The sequence below is a fragment of the Trachemys scripta genome, chromosome 2 (assembly GCF_013100865.1).
Source record: "Trachemys scripta elegans isolate TJP31775 chromosome 2, CAS_Tse_1.0, whole genome shotgun sequence".
Classification (NCBI taxonomy): domain Eukaryota; kingdom Metazoa; phylum Chordata; order Testudines; family Emydidae; genus Trachemys; species Trachemys scripta.
In genome coordinates, this window is record NC_048299.1 from 273,933,622 (window position 1) to 273,958,262 (window position 24,641).

Below are 24,641 nucleotides of genomic sequence, written 5' to 3' on the forward strand. Positions count from 1 at the left end.
AGTTACACCTAACCAGCCCCTCAAGATTAAGTGCATAACCTAGGCACAGGAAACTGCCTGTTACGGGCAGTTCAGAAAAGCTACAGATACACAAGGACTTTAAGGTCAAACAGTACAAGGAGTATGCAGTGCACATTGGTTTATAACTGCTAGGCTGCACCTATGTTTAGGTGAATGCAGCAGTCAGTAAGTTACTTTTCTGCACTGTAATCTCTCTCTTTTGTAAGGGATGGAATTAAAATGCATAAGCTGCGCATGATGCCCCACTTATACTCCACATGCGTTATGTAAGACTGCAGTATTTAGCCACTCTCTCTCACTGCAAGATTAGACCATTACAATGACATGTGTTGCCTGCAGATATGCAGCATCCCAGTTTACCCAAAGCTCAATAGTGTTTTTCGTCACAATTGCATTTAGAAACAGGAGTGTTTCAGTTAATTTAATAAACTAGACCAACACAAGGAAATCTTATTTATAATTTAAAAGCTTACCCTACTGCCCAATAACATGAACTCTTATTTACAAGATGTCTTTTTTGCTGCATTGATTAACATATTGTTGTCCCTGAATAGGATTATACACTTTTCATTGGAGAAAATTTTAAAGCCAACTCATCTCTGCAATATAGCTACCTTTTTGCATTAAGGACATTAATCTGTACACAACTAGAAATCCTAAATTTGCTTGAGAGGTCAAATTAGATCATTGGTGAAGAATGAAAGCCAATGATTGCTCATCAGGTTAGAAGGTTTAGGAACCTAGTGCAGACCAATGAGGACACTGCTTGCAGCTTTTAGGTTTGCCAAAGCCTCTGCAGTTTGATTCTGAATGGTCTTAAGAATATGAGTAGGCAACATCTGGGATCTTCAGTTACATGAAGTGTTAATTTATTAGTTAGGTATAACATTCTCTCACATTTACAGACTGTCTTCCTTTCCAAAGGATCCCCAAATTTGTAAACTGCACACACAACGGAATAACTAACACTAACGCAGACACTGTTTGAATGGATGGCAACAACCCAGCATAGAAGGAAGTGGGGGTAGAGTGAAGGGGATATTTTGGCCAAGGACATCAGGGGAAAACTAATCCTATGAAGATATCTCACTACAGGACAATTATGACCTCCTCCCCCCCCGCCAGATCTCATCTGACAGACCCATGCACAAAGCCAGGAGGGATAGGACAAACAAGATTCCAATCTCAACATGACATACAACCACTTACTGCCTGCCAAGCAAGCTACTCGCCTGCACTTCGTCTTGGATACACTGACCAAACAATATACATTGCCCAAGGCTGAAGAGATAGAGCAAACAGACTGAGGGCAGGTCTACATTTAAAAAGCTGCATCGGTGCTGCTGCATTGCTTTATTGAAGATGCTACTAAGCAGATGGGCGAGCTTCTTCTGCGGGGCACCATAGTTAGGTGGTAGCTGTGTTGATGGGAGACACTTTCCCGTTGACCTAGCTCTACCTACACCAGGGGGTTAGGTCAGTATGATTACGTCGCTCAGGGGTGTGAAAAATCCACACCCCCCAAGTGACAGTTATACCAGTATTTTGTAGCATAGACCTGGCCTGTGTGGAGCCTAAGGCAACAGTTTAGCAAAGGCACAGGTAGGCATGTTATTTATTCCTTTTCTTACTTCATATTTAAAAGGAAACAAAAAAGACCAATTTTTATTTTCAACCTCAGGTTGTATGCGTTGGTGAGACTAGGCATCTAGGATACAAAAATGCCAGATCACATCAGCAGCCAGTCTTTGAAAGAAGGACATACAAAAACGTACCCACAATTTTTTTTGGAGTTGGAAATCATAGTTAGAATCCTGGTTGAACAATTGTAAAATTCCACTTTCTTACTGAATGTAGTGTTGTTTTAGCCCAGGATACTAGAGAAAGACAAGGTGGGAAAGGTAATCTCTCTAGTTCTGTATAAACTCGAAAGCTTCTCTCTCTCATATACCCAACAGCAGTTGGTCCAATAAAAGATATTACCTCACCCAACTTGTCTCTGACCTTTTTACTGAGTATCTTTTTCCTCTGTGTATTTAGAGTACTGTTTGTTTTAGAGCCAACATAGCTAAGAAGGAGTGAGATGGGTTTTTCTTAGGTATTACCAGAATTGTTTACTGAATTCAAATTGGTCACACTTGTGCAATCTCACTGAAGGCCATGGCACTGCACAGGTATTAAAAAAGCCATTATGAGTTTCACAGGTGTAGCTAACGGCCTAATTTAGCATTTTTGTTATTGGTGAAGACACATGAGAAGGAAGAACCCAGCTGGAGACTCCGCCCAGAACAAATCTGAAAGGCTGGCAGCTAGAAAATATTTTCATCTGCAAGATGAGCAAGTTTGATATGGAATCAGTGAAATTCATGGGGAACTTCAGTGTCACAGTTCAGGATTAGCTGCACCTTTGAGCTGGTTTCCAGTTTCACCAAGTAAACCCTTTCAAATGTCAGGCCCCTCTCATCTGCTCCTGTCCTGGAGTGGGATCCCACAATTCTCCCACTCAAATCAAGTAGCCCCTGAGGCTACCAACCAGCTGTGTTGCTCAGCAGTCCCAACTGGGTTCCACAGCCAGAAAACTCTTTTGGGAACGATGATCAGCAGATGAACAGAAACCAAACCCAACTTTTAAAACAATACATCCTATAGTAGGAACAAAGCACAACAAAAAGTTTTTTGTTTTAAATAATGTTTACACAGACAGCTTTACCTAAAGCTTAAATAAGCCTAGCTTCTCCTAGGCACCCCCACTTCTGAGAACTGGGGTTCAGTGTGCTCCCCATGTGGTCCCTGTCTTTTCCCCCTTGTGTTTCAAGGGCATCATTTTAAAATCCATTCCAGAGATCTTAGACTAGAATCACCCCACCTTTTTCCCTAGCTTGATACAAAGAGTGACCTTAGAAGGATTAAAGGCTGAGTTGATTCTGCATGGATTCAAACCCTCAACCTACCAAACAGCAATTGCTACCGTAATATACATTTGAGGACTTTATGGTGAATTGTCATCATGCTGCAGCAACAACCTCCTCTCTTTTCTAAAGGCTTTAGGACGGACTATTGAGCTGTTTATAATAGGGATAAACACTACCATTGGCCCAATCATTTTCTGTCCCAATTGTGCTGTCAGGATGTTCTACTGATGAAAAGCACCACCAAACAAAAAACTCATTTCTAAATTTGCTATTGGGGGAGGGGGGGGGCTGATTTAAACATTCCAACAGATGCATTAATCCTTTTAGCCCACTATTCAATGTGGATTTAAAAAAAAAAAAAAAAAAAAGGAAATTCTAAAATAATGTATACTAAGCTCCTAAAAAGGAAGTACATCTTTCTATGTCGTTGCCTTTATTGCAGTTAACACCCCATATAGCTACATTGAGGGGTGCACAAATTCTATTATTGCTTTTCCTATTATCTTAGGCAAATGAACTGTGAGTTTTAGTTTGGACGCATGGTTTAATACTTAGACAATCGCTCCAGGAAAGCACTACAGTACATTGGTTGTTAATTGAAATGTCATATGAATGGACTGCTATATGCACTAATGGTGGTAAAAGGGCCATCATGTGTAGCATTTAAATTCAACAGATAAATAGCTTTTGTTTTGTCTGTCTTTTGCAAACAGTTCTTCCTCTCTAAAGCTACCAAGCATATTCAGCAACAGTCCCTCAGCTGCCTTCTTGCCCTTGGGAGGTAGAATCCATGTTAAAGCAAAGTAAGGAGGCTGATTAAAGAGGCAGACTTCAAACCAAAAAATGAAGGTCTTGTAAGGCAGCTTTTTGGAAAGTTTGAAGGAGCATGTGACAGGCGGTGTGAGAGCAACACTAAGTCAACTGAAATATATTCCAAGAATGGTCTTTCCGAAGAAGAATATAGATAGAACTAAGAGGTTCTAAAACAAACATTTCAGAAGTATCAGAGGGATAGCCATGTTAATCTGGATCTGGAAAAAGCAACAAAGAGTCCTGTGGCACCTTATAGGCTAACCGATGTATTGGAGCATACGCTTTCGTGGGTGAATACCCACTTCGTCACACACATCTTCGTCTAACGAAGTGGGTATTCACCCACGAAAGCGTATGCTCCAATACATCGGTTAGCCTATACGCGACAAAGAGTCCTGTGGTACCTTATTTCAGAAGTAGTGCAATTTACTAGGAAAAAAAAGTCAGTTTTCCCCATTAATCTGTTTTTGGTGGTTCATGGAGAAAGTTAAGCAATATTTTGTGTTAGTTAACTTGTATACTTCACTAAGATAACATCCATCTTGAAAGTAACTTTTTTGGCCAGATTGTGCCAATAATTAAGATCTACAATTTGGCATAAGGCATAAATGTGGCAAAATGCCTAATTCTGCAACCCTTAAATGAGTAATCCTTATCTGCATGAGTCCCATCTTATTTAGTCACTAAGCCTACTCACCTAAGGGTACGTCTATACTTACCCGTTGGTTCGGCGGCAAGCAATCGAGCTTCTGGAATCGATTTATCGCGTCTTGTCTAGACGTGATAAATCGATCCCAGAAGTACTCGCTGTCGACGCCGGTAATCCTGCCCCGCGAGAGGAGTAGGCGGAGTCGACAGGGGAGCCTGCCTGCTGCGTGTGGACCCGTGGTAAGTACCTTTAAGTTCGAACGAAGATACTTCGACTTTAGCTACGTTATTCACGTAGCTGAAGTTGCGTATCTTAGTTTGAACTGCGGGCTTAATGTGGACCAGCCCTTAGTAAGGAAATCTAAGTTTAGGAAACTAGCTTCCCCTCTTGAAGTGCATTAAAAAGTACCGCAGTTTTAAAAATGTATTAAAACTCAGGACAGTCCCAGCCAAACTGGGGGTGTTAGCAGGTGTGTTTATTGTAGTGTACGCTATTTGCCATTGAACCTTTTTTTGCATTTAGGTTTTATACTGAACAGTAGCAGGGCACCTAATCTCTCTAATTTCAAAGTCAGTATAAGTCAAGCAAGCTATGCATACCTTCATGCTGGGACGCCTCGGCATTAAGTCATCAATTCTCTGCTTTGTGGCAACAGAACTGCAGAAAACTTTGTTCAAACTGCATTTTACTAAGTGTGCTTATTCTGAACAAAAAACGAAAGAACAGCCAACACTTGGGAGAATAAACTGACTCTGCAACTGAACTTTAGTGACCAAAGAAATCTTAACTCTTCGGCTACTGGATGGCATCAAAGAAAACAAGCACTGCAGGAATCAAGACAACTAAATGGTCTACTGGACTTAGTACTGTACAATTCTGTTATGTACCAAAGTTCAATGCAAAACAAAAGGAAATCTGCATTTGAGACTCAGATTCAGGCACTTTAAATGGCGTATTCTTAAATTTTGTCCAATCTGCAGAGTGCAATATAACTAATTATATTTTAGTCACACCATGAGACCCATGTAAGACAGAGCAGGTATGCTTGTCATTACTATTCTTTGCCAAAAATGTCTGGCTGTGCATGACTGCTATGCATGACTTTCCAAATGAGGAACTGCTATGCATGACTTTCCAAATGAGGAAACAAAACAGAGCGAACTCCACAATCTATCCAGTGCAACTAACTTTTGCCCATCATAAACAATCTGATTTCTGCATAGCAAAGGCATTTTGTACTGTTCATCTTAAAGCAGTGGCTCTCAAACTTTTTTACTGGTGACCCCTTTCACATAGCAAGCCTCTGAGTGTGACCCCCCTTTATCAATTAAAACCACTTAATATATTTAACACCATTATAAATGCTGGAGCAAAGCGGGGTTGGGTGGAGGTTGGCAGCTCGTGACCTCCCCCCTGTAATAACCTTGCGCCCCCCCCCAAGGGGTCCCGACCCTCAGTTTGAGACCCCCCCCCATCTTAAAGCCTAGAGCTGTGTTATAAATATAATTAGAACTCTAAAGTAAAAAATGGGGGAAAACGGTTTTCTGCACCTCCAATTAGTAAGTGGAAGTACAATTATATATATATATATAAACTGCCTCAGAAAAGGCTCAAACTGAAAAACATAGGAGCCATTTAAGGGACACAGAAGTGAACAGGATAAAAGGAGATGCAGGTGAAATCAACCTTGACAATTCTTCTGTAACATTAAAACAAATAGGGGGGGGATCTGGCATTTTGGCAGCAAACACGCTGCTGGTATCAGAAACTGAAAATGGGTTGCAGTCCCATTTTTCCAACCATATTGAGCATCTGCAAGAAAACAGCCCTCTGGGAGCCTGAGAGCTGTTCATTAAAGTGACCTCAAGCCAGTTTTTTCAAAACAAACATTGTTTAGGATTCCAAAAGGTACACCGCTACCTCGATATAACGCAACCCGATATAAACACGAATTCTGATATAACGCGGTAAAGCGGTGTTCTGGGGCGGGGGGGGGGGAGAAGAGGCTGCACACTCCGATGGATCAAAGTAAGTTCAATATAATGCGATTTCACCTATAACGCGGTAGGATTTTTTGGCTCCCGAGGACAGCGTTATATCGAGATAGAGGTGTACATAGGAAGCAGAAGAAAGGATGAACGCAATAGAAGTTTCTATGCAGATGGTCTCACCTAAACTTTACCAAAACTTGCAAGTTTTGGTAAACTCCATTTAGCCCAGCTACCTCCATCTCTGGGCTGCAACAGAGACCACCCTCCTGCAGTTCTCTGCCCCACCTGTCCAACCAGCTGCTGCCCTCTCACCCCCCCCCTCCAAGGAAGGGGTTAAAGATGTAGTGTTCTTTTGATATTAAGCGCTGGCCTTGGAAAAATAAGCCTGTTAAACTGACTGGAGACAGGCAGGTAGGCATGTTCCAATTTATAGCTCACTCATTGTTCTCTTAAAGACCCTCGGTATTGTTCCTGGAGATATCTTCTCTTTGCTGGTGTCTCCTTTCCTGTTTGCTTCTCCCTACCAGTCTCCTTTGTTTTAACTCCAAGCAGTGGAGCAGAATATTTCATGCAGGTAAACAGAGGTACATAAAGTATTCATACAACCCCGCCCCAAAAAAACCAAAACCAGATCTTTGTATTTTTTCCACCTTCTAGTAACTAAGCATTACACAAAATCTCACATGATACACAGAGCAAATAGAGGCAACTCCAGAGTTCATCTGCAGCTTTCACGTGATAGTTGTGCACACTACTGTGGCATTGCACTGTGACACGGACAGATCTCTGTCTGGGTGGATCAGGTCCCAGGATTACGCCAAACATTTCCCTTTCTTTAGCTTCTGAAGCAAGGAGACCTAACAGGTGAGACTAGAAGTGGATCGTCTTCCTCCGGATACAGAGTCTGGGTCTCCGTCGCTCTGTGCTGGACACTGCTTGTGGCTGGTAATTGCATGAGCCAGTGATTGACTTCTCTCCCTGGCCAGTGTTTTCTCTCCCTTACCCCCTGTGAGCTAGGCACTTTTGATTGGCTCAGCCATGTGGTAGATGCAAAACTGAGTTTTCTCCTCTACCCTGCAGAGATTAACCTAGAAGCTGTTCCTCTTTCTCCTGCTCCAAGCTCATACCCAGTAGCCAAACCTCTCTCTCTCTCTCTCACACACACACACACACACACACACACAGTCCAAGACCAATGCATATTTGGGCATGGGCATTAGGGTTGCCAACCCTGCAGGACTGTCCCGGAGTCTCCAGGAATTAAAGATTATGTCATGTGATGAAACCTCCAGGAATATGTCCAACCAAAATTGGCAACCCTAAATTGGGCAGGCTGTCCAGGCCTGCAATGGAGTCTCCCTAGCATGTCTAGGTCTACTTCTGAAGCTACACCTCTCTAACCCAGCCCCCACTGCTGGTCTGGTTTCATACTACCACTGACAGAACAACAGAAATCACCACAAACAAAATGAAACTTGCTTGAACGTCTTCCTCTTCATCCACAAGGAGAGATGAAGAAACAGTGGTTGGGCAATAATTTTCCTCAAGTCAGCTTCTTAACTGTTAACTAATTGCATTTGGCATAGACGTGTGCATGGAATAGACACGCTTTAGCAGTTTGCTCTTTAAGATCTTATGTACAAGTAAAAGGTCATGTCACATGCATGTCCTAGATCTGACCAGGCTTCTTATATAGCCCGTGAGATTTAGCTCCCCAACTAAATTCTTCAACTCTCATTGGAGAGCAGAGTGCATTCTCATGTGCATATATACTGACAAAAATTAGAACAAGGAAAATAATTCATCTGTTTCCTGATTGAGATTTTCAAATCCGTCTAGGGGATTCAGGTAAGTTTCATTAATCATAGTGGAAAATATGCCTACATCCCTGCACTGCTTGAAATTCAGCCTCCAGTTAAAAAATATTTTAAAGGATTAATTCAAGTTATACAGCTTCAAGAACATGAAGCCAGCTCAAGTCCTCTTATTACCTTGAGTTGAAAGTTAGATTCACAGTAAGAACACAACTAATTTGATACTTGGCAGAATGCACAGCACAATCTATTAATTTTGTGAGACCTCAGGGGGCATGAATTAGTCAATTATTAAAAAAAAAGTGATGGGTGGGGATGTTTCAAGATGTTATTAACATTTGCCTCAGGTGCACTGTTTACAGTATTATAGGTTCACCACCTGAGGCATGTATTAATGGAATAAATCAACACATCCTTTAGGTTCTTGGGATATAGATAAAATTAATGGCTATATGCCTAAATCTATTTTAGAGGTTTTATTCAGTTAAAAGAAGTCTTTCCATTCTGGACTGCCCATCTTCCCAAAGATCTTAAATTTTTTGAATACAAATATTTTTTGCTAGCTCCCAAATCTCTATTTTGCATGAAGAATTTTTACTCAGGACAGTAATAAGAGCCTAATTCACCATCTGTATTTGAAGAAGAAGAAGAAAAAACAACGCATTAAGGAGCCCAGGTTACCATGAGCAGCTGATGGACTGGAGAGGTGGGGAGCAGGCCAGAGCCATAACTTGAAGACATCTTTCTCAAGTCTGTGCACCTATTATCTAAACCACACTAAAGGCAATAGAAACATGCCCATTGAAATCAATGGGCTTTGGCTCAGGCCCAAGAACTTCAAATGGCTCTTGGTTTTCCCTTCATCTTTCCTTACTATTTTGTCATTATCACTTTGATTGTTTCAAAGTTAGATTTGGGACAGGGATGGCCTTTTCATGCAGGATGACTGCACCATTTCTCCAACCACAAGCTTGTACTATTGCCCAGTGCATCATTTTAATTTGAACAGTTTTGCCTGCACGTGGGCTATAAGATCATTTGAGCATGGATCACAGATCCTTAGGTTTGTGAAGTATCCAGCATGCTATTAGCACTATCTCATCATGCCTAAGTTGACAGACAGACTGACCAGAGGACAAAAAGGCTACTCTACATGTAAAATCAGTGAAATAAGTGAAGTGCTTTCTTGATTCTACAGTATATGATGAGAAAATTCAGACAAAAATAACCTATTGTATTCTGCTTGAGTTGGTTCCACCTTTTCATTAGAACCTATTAGAATCAAAGTATTCGTTTCCTGAAATACTATTGCTTAGCGTCACTGCCTGAAAAAACATCATATTCAGAGGTAAGCCTGAAACAATGAATATTTAATATGCAAATGGCGAATGTTTACAATAAGTGGCCATTTATTCCCACGTTACAATGTAATGCCATCAGACATCCACTTGAATATGAAACGATACATAAAAAAAGTTAGCGGTACTGTTGTAATAAAGCATGAATTTCAAAACTTGAAATATATCAAAGACCAATTGGGCAGCGTCACCTGAAATGGATACCCCTTATTCATCACATTAGAGAAAGAGGGCCTAGAGTCTTCTCTCTTTTATAGGGAAACATTCTTACATTTCTAAGTCGCACAAAGGGTAGATGGGATAGTGTTAAAAATGTTCACTTGAACCTTAAGTAAGAGTTCCTTTTAGAAACGGGAAATAAGTGAAGAGTAATACATTTAATCACGTATGCTGTTTTAGAAAGAGGGAGAGTGGAACATTTCTGTTGCCGACAATCAGTTCTGTGCTTATTAACTATTCATAGAATACTCAATGACATGGGGAAAAGCCTTTGAAATACAATAAAGGCTTAGTGAATCATTTACCATATTAACTATAAAAAACTATGGTACAGTTGTGACAGTTATAAACTTCAAATTTTATAGACACTGCTGAAACACCATTACTCAATTGCAAGGTTATAAACTTTTCACATTAAAAATATAATACAGTAACAGTTACAAGAGATTTCTTATACTGGAAGGCCTTTGGAATCTTCCTGATTTCCTGGGCATACAAAAAGTTTTACCTTTTAAGAAAATGGTGAGTAGAGCATTTATGTCTGTTGGCCACATTATGTATACATTTCCCTATTTTCTAAGGATGTGAAAAGTGTTGGTAACAAAAGTCATGCACACTAACAGTCTAATGATTTATCTTTGTGGTATTATGAACCAATTACTTTCTCATTTTTTAAAAAAAAAAATCATCAAAAAAACTTAGTAAGTTATAGCAAAGCAACATCAAAACTGCTAACCCTGTTTTATTCCTTTCAAATCATTTCAGTGGTGTGGTAGATACACGGTAGGAACGGTTTCAACTGAAGGAAAATTTATACCATATAGGGTTAAATGTTGGAAGAGCGTTAATCATGAACCGACATCATTTGTAAACAATGGTAGAGAACCTTAGGGCTTGTCTAGATGGGGTATTTTGTCTGGACCCACTCGTAGTTAGCACAGTCTGAAAAATACTTGTGTACACACACACACACACACTTCATGGAAATCCACCAACTCTACATTTACTTCTGCAGTCTTCTTTTGAAGTGTACTAAATTCAACGCTAGTTTAGTTAGTGAGGTCTAGTATTCTCATACATGCAATGCTGCCACATGCTCCTTTGGTAGTCTTTCCACTGCTATCCCAACTGCTTTGGGGGCCTCTGTGACCAAACTATATGTTGACCTTTGTGTCCTCCACTACTTGGAGTCAAGTGACCCGCTTCACTCTGTAAAATCTGGCACGGTGCCAGGATCAGCCCATTTGCTCCTGAATTATAATATAATGGCATTACAGTGATATTACTCCAAGAGCCTTTACAACCTGACTTGAGCAGCTGCTTGGCACCACGCTAAGACCCAAGATCTCCTTGCCATATGGAGAGAAGCATCAGCGCAGCAAGCTCTTGGGGCCACCCACCAGGATAAAGGAGTGTTTATGGACATCGCTATTCAGATTCCCATGGGGGTGGGAGGGTCGCAACTGGGATGCCGCCCAGTAATGGATAAAGAGAAAACCGCTTAGGAGAACTTGCATTAAAGCCAGGAACAATCAAGCTGTGGAAATGTAACCTGTCAATTTTTTGAGGCACTGACAGCTTTGAGCATTTACACCACCACCCTCTCCCCTAAGCAAGTTGGGGACCCTGGGCACTCTACACAAGGACAAGCAGCAAAAGCCATACTTGTCCCCTGCCTGCCCCCTCCCAGGACCCCCACCCCCAACTCCCATGCTCACTGTCCCCTGACTGCCCTCCCGACCCCTATCCACACCCCCACCTCCTGACAGCCGCCCCGGGACTCCCACCCCATATCCAACTACCCTCTGCTCTTCATCCCCTGACCACCCCCTCCCAGGACCCCCTGCCCCTAACTGCCATCCAAGATCTCACCCCCTTACCCAGCCCCCCTGCTCCCAGTGCCCTGACTGCCCTCCCGACCCCACCCACATACCCACCCCCTGACAGGCCCCCCAGGACTCTCACTCCCAACCCTCCCTGTTCCCCATCCACTGACCGCCCCCCCCAGAACTGTCACCCCATCCAACCGCCCCCTCCTCCCTAACTGCCCCCCAGGACTCCCCTCGCCCTTACCCAATCCCCCCACTCCTCGCCCCCTTACCAGCGGTAGGAGTTTCCAGCCACGACACCAGGCCAGAGCCAGTTACGCTGCCCAGCAGTAGTGGCAAGCCAGAGTGCGGCCTGCGTGGAAGGGGAGGGGGGGGGAAATAGCGGGGGAGGGGCCGGGGGCTAGTCTCCCTGGCCAGGAGCTCAGAGGGCAGGCAAGACGCTCCTGTGGGCCACATGTGGCCCACAGGCCGTAGTTTGCCCACCTCTGTGCTAAACCCTCTGGACACCATACAAGTGCCTCCAAGGCACAGCACAGACTGCAGTATTGAAGGGGGAACATAATGCTATCCAAAAATCCCCACCTAGCCCTCCTCATGCACCCCCACTTCTCAACTGATTGTTTCCATTTTGGGGGGAAACAATCTCAGAAAGAGGTAAATACATATTAAAAAAGATTGACAAAAACCCACAAGTGATTCCTACTTCCCTAACCACAGCACCTGTAGCTGCCTGACCCTCAAGGACAGGGCCTTTATCAATGGTTGAGTGGCTGGCTAAACTGAGAGGGGAGAAATGAAAAACTGGAGATGAAGTGTTAGAAGAACTCACTGCATAAGCTCCCAAAAACCTGAAAAAATAAGGGAGAGCTGATTTCATAGAATATCAGGGTTGGAAGAGACCTCCAGAAGTCATCTAATCCAACCCCCTGCTCAAAGTAGGAACAATCCCTGGGCAGATTTGTGCCCCAGATCCCTAAATGGCCCCCTCAAGGACTGAACTCACAACCTTGGGTTTAGCAGGCCAATGTGCAAACCACTTGTTGGAGATCAGAGAGGAAAGACAAGGAACTATCAAGAGAGAGTGCGAGTGAGAGATTAAGTGGCCAGAGACCACACTGTCATGGCAAGAGACACTGTAGAGAGAGACAGGGACATGCAGAGACAACACATTGAGGCAATGCAGAAGCAGAATGCTCTGGTACAGCATTTGCTGGTAGAGTATGCCCAGACAATTCAGTGTCCTCAACCAGGACACAGCCATGTTCTGTAGCCTCTGGACAAAGGGTACTAGGAACATTGGCACATGTTCCCTGCTATGCCCCTACAGCAGTGCTTCCAAATACTATTCCCTCCTGGGCCAAGGTCAGGGCAGGGAGAACAATTGTACCTGGGAGCCCAGCTCCTACAAGTCATCTAACATCCCTGGTGACTTTGAGCCCTGACATTCCCCACAGGAAGACCGAAGAACAAGAGGCAGCAGAGGAAACAGATGGATGTACAGCTGTACATTTTCAGGCCTGAAATTCAATGTAACCGCAATCCATCTCTCTGACAGTACTGATCTGGGTCTTGCCATTTTCTAGTGGGCGCCTGGCTGGCTGCTTAAACTGCTGAGCAAGTCTCGGCACCTCAGCTACCCACCCACTGGCAAGGCTCCCCCCCCACTCCCCCGCTTTCACCAATATTGTGCAAAATACAACATGCAGCTATCATCTCAGGCTTTTTTCCCTGCAACTTCCAACCTAGCCCCTTAACAGCGCCACCTTCCTTTCAGATGGCCAAATGCACACTCCACGGTCATTCTACAACTAGGGATGTGACAGTTAAATAGTTCCTTCCTTCTATCCAAGCAGCCTGTGAATGACTTCATTAGCCAGGGAAGCCAGGTCTCCCTGGATAACCTGAGCCATCTCCACACCGTTAATGCCCATAGTGAGCCCGGGGGCAAACTGTTCATTAAGGTAAATAGGGCTGAGTTCCAAAAGATCCTAGCATCATGGCCTTTACAGACCATCCTGCATTTGTGTTTGTAGATCTACCATGGTGGTCAACCAAATCATTAAGCACCATGGAGAAATACCCCTTTGTTTAGAAACTGAGGCCTTGTGCGGGGCAGACTGTAGGCACATAGGTTCCATCAATTGCCCCAATACAGTTTGGGAACCCCATGTGTGCAAAGCCATCAATCTCCTGAGCATTACCAAGCTTTATAACCTACTGCAGCAGTACTTTATGGATAGCATCAAACGCCTGCATGACAATAGCTCCAGCAGTTGATCTCCCTTATGCTGAATTAGTTGGCTATGGACTGGTAGCATTCAGGGGTGGCTCACTTCCAGATGGCAGTGGTGAGTGGGGCACTCTGTTGGTCTACTGCTATTGCAGCTCTGGAGCTAGTTCAGTACAGATATCCAAGAAAGGTTGCTTTCACCATGCTGAAATTCTCTCACCACTTACTTGGTCATCCCAGATGTATAGAATGATCATTTCCCACCAATAGATGCTGGCTTCCCAAGTCCTGCAATGGCACCGCATGAAGCTGTTCCAGGAACAGCTCTGTTGTAGCAGTTGCTTGGTGTCATCCTCTTCTTCCTCATCACCCTTCTTGTCACTGCTGCAGGAGCTGCTGCTGCTATGCCATCGGCTTGGTGGTGCAGCAGGCAAAGTCCAAACTGAAGCTACTCAGCTTAAAGAGGTCAAATAAAGCCCAAGCAGCCTCTGTACAGTAGTAACTCCTCACTTAAAGTCATCCTGGTTAACGTAAGGAACATGCTCGTTTAAAAGTTGTGTAATGTTCCCTTCTAACGTCGTTTGGCAGCCGCCTGCTTGGTCTACTGCTTGCAGGAAGAGCAGCCCCTTGCAGCTAGCTGGTGGGGGCCTGGATCCAGGGTGGACCGGCAGCCTCCCTATCAGCTCCCCGCTCCTCTAGAGTTCCCTGTGCAGCAGTTCAGCTGTGTCCCTCCCCCCTGCCTTGGAGCTGCTCCCCTGAGATTCCTGCTTGCTGTGGCGGGGGAGGGAAGGAAGAAGGGAGCTGTCAGGGTGTCTCCCTCCCCCCCTGCTCCTGCACCCCACTTACCCCCATCTTCCACAGAGCAGGGCTCAGGATGGAGGGAACTTGCAGCAACTGGGGTCTCAGCAAGCTGATCTAATTAACAGGGCTGTGTACTTAAGGGAAATGCGCATATCTCTCTCACTCTGCAAGGCAGCAGGAATGGAGGGAGTTAACCCTTGAGGGCTCAGCCAATTGCTAGTTCATCATTTAGCAGTAAGACATTCCCTGGGAAATATCCCACCCTCTGGCTCCTCCACCTCAACCAAGCATCACAATCATCATTACTGTGTACCAGTATTAAATTGTTTGTTTAAAACTTATAGCACGCGCGCGCGCACACACACACACACACACACACACACACACACAGAGTCTTGTCTGGTGAAAAAAATTCCCTGGAACTTAACCCCCTCATTTGCATTAATTCTTATGGGGAAATTGGATTTGTGTAACATCGTTGTGCTTAAAGTCGCATTTTTCAGGAACATAACTACAACATTTATGGTCGCGAGCATAGCAATGCAGCCAACCATTAAAAATGTTACTAGCCTGCCCAGAAAAAGAGGAAGCATGGAATGGAGAGAATGGAATCAGATTTTTTGAGAGTTTGGCCTCAAGTCCCAGAATTCCACAGGTTTCTGCTATGCATCTGACAATGTGTGAGAAAAATCCCAGAGTACACAATGCTCAGCAGTGACGCAAAGGATTGTGGACTACCTTCCCAGATTGCCATGCGCTTAGTATGCTGCATGTACACGATGCAAACTGAAAGAGGCCAGAGCTGTCCTGTGTGCATGCTAATCGGTATGGCTTCTGTATAGTGCAAACAGCAAGTGTCAACTGAATGCAACCTACACCCTACTCCTTCCCCGCCCATACAAGGCCATGGTTCTCCTTCAGCGACGGATTGTTTACTGTTGATATAACATGGTCACTCAGTTTCGGCATGTGCACATACCTCAATAGTTCAGTTGTATCTTTTAAATCATAAAATGTTGAAATATATAAAATTAAGATACATGAAAAAAACACACTGAGTGTTACTGACTCACATCTTCTATTATTGTACAACCATATCAGATTACCATATAGATTACCTGTTGGGGCAAGCCTAGGAAAAAAAAGATGGTTTGAAGTTGTGAGGGAGGGGGAATTAAACATCTAATACATTCATGCAGGACTGGGGAAAAAAAAACTAGTGTGCCAATATTTAAAGAGAGTATATGCTATGATCCAGAAAATTATAACCTCATTAGCCTGACATCGATTCCACAAACCAATCTTCAAGTTTCCAAACCACATAGAAAGGTCAAAGTAGGACTTGATCAAATTTGGCAGTATCAGGTAATGAAGCAATACTGTTTTAAGCTGTATTTTAAAGCATAGCTAGTACATACAATTCAGAGACCACTAAACCTGCTCAAATTCTGCCCTCTTCCCATTCACCACTTGCTGCAGCAAGTGATACGGAAGTGTTTGTTAATCTAACACACTTAATACCTGGCCCTCACCTTTAGTTAGAAAGTCTGGAGTGTCATGTCCTTTAATGAGCCCAGCAATTATTTGGGAAACTGGCAAAGGCACTTCCTGAATATGCAAGAAGCAGAACAGTCTACACTCATTTTAATCCTCATTTTATTTCTATTACACAATGCACTGTGTACTGCAGCAAGGATGCCCAAAGTGGTTCTCTCCATTAATGGATTTCTTGTTACAAGATGGCCAACAGGTAATCTTATGGACATCCTGTACCAATAATCCTGACCTAATTAAGAGATAGAGTTGTTGGCAGCTAAATTGCAATCTAGTTTTAAAACATGCCAATAGTTTAGACGGGCAACTTTATTTGAGCAAACAAAAACTTTTAGATGTTTAGCCGTGGCATATTACTTCAGAGCTACACAGCTTCATGTTGACCATGAATCCATGCTATCTTCATTTGAGATTTTTCAGACCCTTAAGCATAAAAAGTTGAAATATTGTAGGTCATGCCGAATGTTAAACTATGCAAGTGAGAGGTTTAACTGGGTATAAGTACTCTCTCCTTTTCCTCATGTGCCAGTTGCCTATTGCATAATATGGGCAAGTTCTTGGCACAATCTCTCTTTGTATCGTTAAACATATAAAAAGAGATACCAAGCAAGAGCTTTACTGAATTACACACAAGATAAGATTCGCTAGAAGCTCAAAATAGAACACACAATATTATATAGCTCAACAGTTATTGTCAAAGCCAAACCATACAATATTCTCAGCATTTTCTTGGGCAAATTAACCTGATTAAATTTCCCAGTTCTTGTGTCAAGACTACTGAAAACAAGTTTGTACCTGAAGTCTGCTGGACTAAATATTTGTCCAATATGTTAAAATGGATATAATTGGACATGATTTGTTTTCAATGCATTTTTAAAAACTTAACACATTTGAAAATACATAGGTTTTATATATTTGTACTGACAACTTAGAATATTAGCAAAAAATACTTGGTGCTTTTTCCTCAAATCTCCTACAAGAGCTAACCCTATGAAATAACAAGCAAAACCATTATACAGATGGTATATGCAAGTTCAAGGTGTTTAACATTTTGTAAAAGATCACACAATTAGTCAGTAGCAGAGTCAAGAATAGAACTCAGATGTTCCAATTTGCAGCCCACTGCTCTAGCTGTAACAAAACCACTTCTTCCCATGGCATTAGCCAAAAAAACAAAACAAAACATTAAGAACAAGCAATGGCTTTATGTTTAAAGCCGTATATTAGACATGAAAAAAATGTACTTACCAATTTGCAACAATACTGGGGTTACCAATGCTGTCTCCATGGCATAACAGAATTCCCTGCCAAACATCACTGCACCATGCATCACCCACAGGCGTACTGGTATCCGGTTTATGGATCCTTCGCTAATAGTCTCCTCCCTGCTCTCATTCTCTTTGTTTGCTGGTTTCTGAAGATCTGTCACAGGGAGCTCTTGAACTTGCATAGATTCCGAGTCAGCATTCTGGGGAGCCATTTTCATTACCATAAAAATATATATTTATTATAGCTCTATAAATAATACTATCATATCTCTAAGATGTCTTCTCTTTCAGCTTCTGTTGTGTTCCTGGTGCAAGTAATGCTTATATTCCTCTTGTACAGATAGGTATTTCACAACTTCTCAGGTAGGTATGAAACAAAGAACAGGAAGCTACTTAGTAGGAATTTCAACATATGGCTTGCTATGTTTACTGTGAATTAGAGTTAAAAATCCATAATTGCCATTCAGTTAATACCAGTTTCATAATTATTATTGACAAGGTGCTGAAGTTGTTATTCTTGCTACACAGAGGTGGAAAGGCGACACAAAAAGGTGCTCCACTGTTAATCCCCATCGAGTGGCTGATTAATCTGCAACAAAGCAATAAAGTGCAAACCATTAGATATCCAAGCAATAGATTGCAAACTGCAATCACCCTTCTGAATGTATACACTAAACAAATGTTTTCTTCACTATCAGCACCCCTGCCCAATATAGGGCCTTTATCCCAAAGCACTTAAAAACAGTGAACAAGCTTCACATCACATAGCATTAAAATGCAGCTGTTTAACTGTACTGAAACACTACTCTATAGTTTAGGGCATGAGGTGAAGGTTATTTAAGTTAGATGATTTGCAGGAGAAAAATCTAAGCAAAGTGTAATTACTATATTTAGGCTTTGGCCAGAGTACTACGTAGAAGACTCAGTAATTCACAAGTTCTTTCGTGAACTCAGCTTTAGGTTCCATTTAAGAGATGTCACAGCATATGCCAACACTGCTCTCCAGGACACAGGTTCAGTGCTGACAGGTGAGACCACCAGGTACTGACTCACCAAATACCACTTTCTGAAACACCTACAATAGCCCTCCGAGGTCTCAAGGATAGAAAGTACTATACTTTAAATACCTGAGAGCTCCACAATTGTCATTTACATTAAGCACACAGTAATACCCATTATCCCACGGTTTCCTCCCCAGATCTCCATAATACTTGAATGCATGACCTATTGTACAGGTTGGTAGAGGTTGACTTCCGTGGTTTACTTTAAAAACCTGAATATCCAAGAGTTGTTTTTTTTAAGTGTGGAGCATTCTGATAGGAAAAACTTGATTATCATGGTCTTTCCTGTCACAAATGTAAGCAGAAGTGTAAAAAACTCACACAGCTGGGAAGAAACTTTGAAGTCCAATACTTCAATATTGAACTTCTGAATAGGTCATGTCCCTAATGCTTACCTCTTCTCCCTGCAACACCAAGACATCCAATCACAGCCCCTATCTTTCAAAGCTGGTCAATACTGCTGATTCTAAAGTTGATCACAGTGGAGTGATGCAATGCTCTCCGGCCTGCACAGTATTCCGAGACTACGTTCTGCCTAGGGACTTCATGTCTCCCATACAGCAGGGCAGAGAGAAGCATCACTGAGCCACAGGAAACCTTATGTAGAACTAGCCATAACGCTATATTTTTAGCGAGAAGGATAAGCATTTTGCAATAAATGCAACTGTTAATTTCCAAGGAGTCAGATTTGACATATTAATTTCCATGTTTGTTTCAGAGAGATGTGTATGAAAGTCTAACCCAAGCACAAAATGTATTTGATTCTACTGAAAGAAACAACATGGGTGAGGTAATGTCTTTTGTTGGACCAACTTCCACTGGTGAGAAGCTTTCGAGCTCAGAGTCTTTCTTCAGGTCCACAATGTTATTTTGTAAGTTACCCCCATGCTAGGTTCTCTTTGAGAAAGGTCTGAGCAGTCTCTTGACCCATAACCAAGGCACATTCCCTTCCTGTTTATCATCGACTCTAGATCCTGTACTGTGGATCATCTACTCCTATAGGTTTCTCATCTGGACAAGCATTATCTCCCAAAAGCATAATTCTGACAAGGGGGCCGATTTAAGGAAAACCATGGAGATTAGCTCAATCTTGTTAAAAAAAATTAGTGGTATCATATTGAAGAGTTAATCTCAAAATTCAAGATCAAAGTTGCAATATGTTGAGGTTTATTTTATTTTATTTTTTTAATAAAACAAAAACCCCACCACACTCACCCTGCAACTGAATTTTCACCCCAGCACAAAGGGCCCCACAAAAGAGTGAGTGATGCAGAAAACCTTAACACAGTTTATGAGATGCACAGGGCCCTGTCTGCCCTCTGCCCCAGGACGAGTTTCACCCTATGAGACTGGCATTTTAGTCTGGTCTTTTACCAGTCTTTTGGTCCTGCTGCTCCAGCATACTGTCTGCCATTGCTTTACAGCACTATAAAACTATAGCACTGTTTGTATTGCCTTACCCAGTATATGTTGTCACAGCCAGATAAAAGGAGGCAATGAGCCCTCATAGGAAGTATTTTTCCATGGCACAAAGGTTACCAAGTTCATCCAGACTGCAAGGCAGCTGAGTATTTTGGTCAGACTAACATCCCAGGATTTTAACAGCTGCACTAGAAACCCCACAAAGTGACTTTTTCTTCTAAACTATTAAAATTACAGGAGCTCTTTAATGTAATCATTTGATAACAAACCTTAACTACTATAATGTGCTCCATATGTGGCTAGATCTTGATCACTTGGAGATATTAAACCTGTGCTAGAATGCAGCAGCTTGTTTATCATGCCGAGAGCACTTGTGCTTTAGGAGTGCCAAGTGTCTGTTTAACCTAGAGAGCCCTAAACAGTTTTGAACAGGGTTACCGGAGAGTAGGGAGACCAGGTGTTTGTTTTTTTGACTGGAACACCTGGTCGAAAAAGGACCCTAGCAGCTCTGGACAGCACCGCCGACCAGGTTGTTAAGAGGCTGGTCAGCAGTGTTGTGGAGCTAAGGCAGACCAGCCCCTACCTGTCCTGGCACTGTGGACTACATTGTGTCCCAGAAGCTGCCAGCAGGTCTGACTTCTAGGTGGTGGTGGGGGTGGAATGTGTATCTGTGCGCTGCCCCCACCCTGAGCACTGGCTCCACACTCCCATTAGCCAGGAACCGTGGCCAATGGGAGCTAGGGGTGGGCCGTGCCTGCGGGCGAGAGCAGCACAGCGTGAAGCTGCCTGCCGCGCCTCCGCCTAGGACCCGAACCTGCTGGCCGCTTCTGGGATGTAGCGCAGTTCGCGGTGCCACGACAGGCAGGAAGCATGCTGTGCCGCTGACTGGGAGCTGCTGCAAGTAAGCCTGCACCCCAAACCCCTCATCCTCAGCCCAGAGCCCCCTTCCACACCCTGAACCCCTCATTTCTGGGCCCACCCCAGAGCCCTCACCCCTTCCCACATCCCATCCCCTGCCCCAGCCCAGTGAAAGTGAGTGAGGGTGGGGGAAGAGTGAGCCACCGAGGGAGGGGGAAATGTAGTGAGCAGGGCCTTGGGGAAGGGGCGGGGCTAGGGTGTTCAGTTTTGTGGGATTAGAAAGTTGGCAACCCTACCTGAGAGATCATCTCTCCCACACAGCAGTACTACTGCAGCAGAGATGCTTAGCTTGGGATTAGGATTTATAAAGCACAGGGAGCTGCTGGCTGGAAATCCTCCACAAAGACCCCTCAGTTTTGGAATTGGTTTCCAACCTTGATCTGCCTGCATAGTCTGTAGACATTACTTCCTTTGTGGGGGAGGGTAAGCGGCGGGCTGAGGTCAGGTGAGGGGTGTAATTGTTATTATGGTTTTAGTATTCGATGTGTGCATCTGTTGACTATTCAACCGGATAAGGGGCAGTGTTATTTGTACTTGCATATATATGGTAAATGCAAATATTAAGAGGGACATCATATTTTTATGAACAAAAAAATACCAGCTGCAAACTCGTAACAGATGCTAGAATAGACAGACAAATACCCTTTAAATACATCAAAATATCAATTTAGAACACTACTAAAAATAGTTTGAAATGTGTTTTAGGACCGGTCACTCAGCAGCCTGAGTTAATAGTATTAAAACACCAGTATTTGCTAAAATACCAACATTGTGTTGTTTGGCACTGTGGAGGAAACAAATATGAAGATATTCTCTGCTCCAAGGAACTTATAGTTTAAGACTCATCACTATAGGAAAGTGCAGACTTGAGTTTCTGCTTTGTTTCCTCTCATTTTACTCTTCAATAATGTAATGTTGAGTTGGAAGGGGGATTTGACTTGGGTTTTAATATGTCTACACTGCAAAAAACCTCATGGTAGTGAATCTCCAAGCCCAGGAAAATTGACTTGGGCTCTTGGGGCTCCAAGATGCTCCCCATCACTGGGTTTCAAAGCCCAGGCTCCAGCCCAAGGCCAGATGTCAACACTGCTCTTTTTAGCGCTGCAGTCCAAGCCCCGTAAGTGCAAATCAATTGATCTGGATGCAGACTCTGTACCATGGGTTTTTCTTTGCAGCATAGACACACCTTTGTAATAGTCATAGGATTCTCTCTGAAGATATTTAGAAAGTATCTGAATGAAACCCGAGTGGTGCTTAGTTTATCAGATTAGAATGTTTTCCCATGCATGGGGCAGGATTAGGGAGAAGGATGAGGGTGGGGGCTGGTATCATTGGCAGAGTGAAAGGGATGAGAAGATGAGATCAGAGAGTTAGGCCAAGATACAGTTGAGCAAGACCCTGAAGGTGAAACTAAGATGATTCAACTTGATATGGATGGCAAGGGGGAGTCAGATTCAAAGAGTGGAGTGACAGGCTATGATTGATAAGGGATCCTGGCTTTCTGTGATAATCCCTCTTCCGCCCCCAAATTATCCAGTAACCCCCCCTCCCCAGAAAAATCCGTGTTTTTCTGCGATTAAAATGAAATGCAGAACTTGAGTTTCCCTAAAGCATGAGCTCTCTAGATTATATCACTGGAACACAATGTTTTATTGATAGATTTACAATTTTTAAGCAAGCTCAAAGCCTACCAGTGCCATCAATCATAATAAAATTAAATACAATTGCAGTTTGTATTTCTTACATATACCAAATACTTCTATGTACTAGGCTCAGCACCGGGTTGTTTAATATGGAGAGCTGGATAAACTGGATTTTACTGTATGTTTCTATTTTTTCACAAAGTGTAAAAACTAAGTGGTTTTCTGTCAAAATGTAAATTCCATGTTTTTCCACAGCAAATAGATTTCTAGGATCTCTGTTGAGCAACAAAGAAAATGTTAACAGCTGCATTTTTCCTTGTCTCTTTCCAGTCCAATCTGGGTATCAGAGTTTGAGGCCACAGAGAAAGTAGTTACGGTAATCCAGACAAGTGACCTGGGTATGGACAGATTTTATCCACTGGAACAAGAAAGGATGACTAAAAACCCAACATCTGCTTGATGGTGAAGGATTACAATAGCCTTCCCTCACTACGGCAATTCAACTCCAAATGCAAATCTAACGCAAAAATACTATCTTCATAGTGAGGTCTTTTGCAAGATTTGAGATGTATAAACACAACTAGTTTATTTTATAATAATCCTGCTTCCTCCTCTCCCCCACAATTAACTTTGCAGTGACACAAAGATTAATACAGGAATAAAGTTTTGCCAGGACAAGAGGTTAATAATGCTCATTTACAGAACCATGGGGGAATTTCAGGAGCAGTGAGTTCTTCCTTACAAAGATTCCAGGTTATAACAGGTCTTAGAGAATCACTGGTTTCATTTTACTGGATCTGAAGGCTGTAGGGAGAGATCAATTCCCCTGCATCATGCTCAGCTCTTCTCCCCGCCCCATGGCATGTGGAAATCAGAAAAACAGGAATACCAAGTAAGTTAGTTTCTTGGCTTTGGGGCCAGCTAGGGTTGCCAACTTTCCAATCGAAACCAAACTGAACACCCTTGCCATATCCCCTGCCCTGAGACCCCACTCCTGACTCCCTCCATCCCGCCTCACTTGCTCTCCCCCATCCTCAGTCACTTTTGGGCTGGGGCAGTAGGCTGGGGTGCAGAAGGGAGTGAGGGCTCAGGCTGGGGGTGTGGACTCTGGGTGCAGGAGGGGGCTCAGAGCTGGGGCTAGGGATGAGGGGTTTGGGGTGCAGGAGGGGGTTCCGACCAGGGACAGGAGTCCAGGAGAGGGGGTCCAGGGTGTGTGCTCTGGCCAGGCAGCACTTACCTCAGGTGGCTCCCAGTCAGCAGCACAGTGGGGCTAAGGCAGGCTCCCAGAAGTGGCCAGCACAGACTTGCAGGGTCCAATGGGCTCTGCGTGCTGCCCAGGGTGGCAGGCGCCGCTCCGCAGCTCCCACTGGCTGTGGTTCCCAGACAATGGGTGCTGCGGAGTCAGTGCTCAGGATGGGGGCACCGCAGGGAGGCTCCCTAGCCCCTGCGCCTAGGAGCCGAACATGCCAGCCGCTCCCAGGAACTGTGTGGAACCAGGGCAGGCCACCAGGGTCCCTTTTTGACCGGGTGTTCTGGTCAAAAACTGGATGCCTGGCAACTCTAGGGCCAGCAAACAATGGGGAAAGTAGCAAAATTATCTAGAAACATCATAAAACTTCATAGCTGAGAAGAGTTACTATAGTGGTATCACTTCAGAAGTAGTTAGTTATTTGAAAGACAGAGCGTTTGTGGCCATTTTTAATACAGTAAAGCCTCAGTTACAAAACATCAGAGTTATTAACCGACTGGTCAATTACACACACCTCATTTGGAACTGGACATATGCAATCAGGCAGCAGATACAAAAAAGCAAATACAGTACTGTGTTTACCGTAAACTACTGAAAAAAGGGAAAGTTTAAAAAAGATTTGACAAGGTAAGGAAACGGTTTGTGCTTGTTTCATTTAAATTAAAAGGCAACATTTTTCTTCTGCACAGTAAAGTTGCAAAGTTGTAGTAAGTCAATGTTCAGTTGTAAACTTTTGAAACAACCATAACGTTTTGTTCAGAATCAGAGGGGTAGCCGTGTTAGTCTGAATCTGTAAAAAGCAACAGAGGGTCCTGTGGCACCTTTGAGACTAACAGAAGTACTGGGAGCATAAGCTTTCGTGGGTAAGAACCTCACTTCTTCAGATGCA

General features: G+C 43.3%; 1 protein-coding gene across 2 annotated transcripts in view; it reads right to left on the minus strand.

The window, feature by feature from the left end:
* Positions 1 to 24,641, minus strand: part of SLC45A4 (solute carrier family 45 member 4) — an 85,215-nt gene that overhangs the window by 24,579 nt on the left and 35,995 nt on the right. For both annotated transcript variants that reach the window (XM_034763686.1, XM_034763687.1), the window contains exon 2: positions 17,440 to 18,048. In XM_034763686.1, the coding sequence (XP_034619577.1) occupies positions 17,440 to 17,683 (244 nt within the window). In that variant the 5' untranslated portion in view covers positions 17,684 to 18,048. The remainder of the gene's footprint in view (positions 1 to 17,439; positions 18,049 to 24,641) is intronic.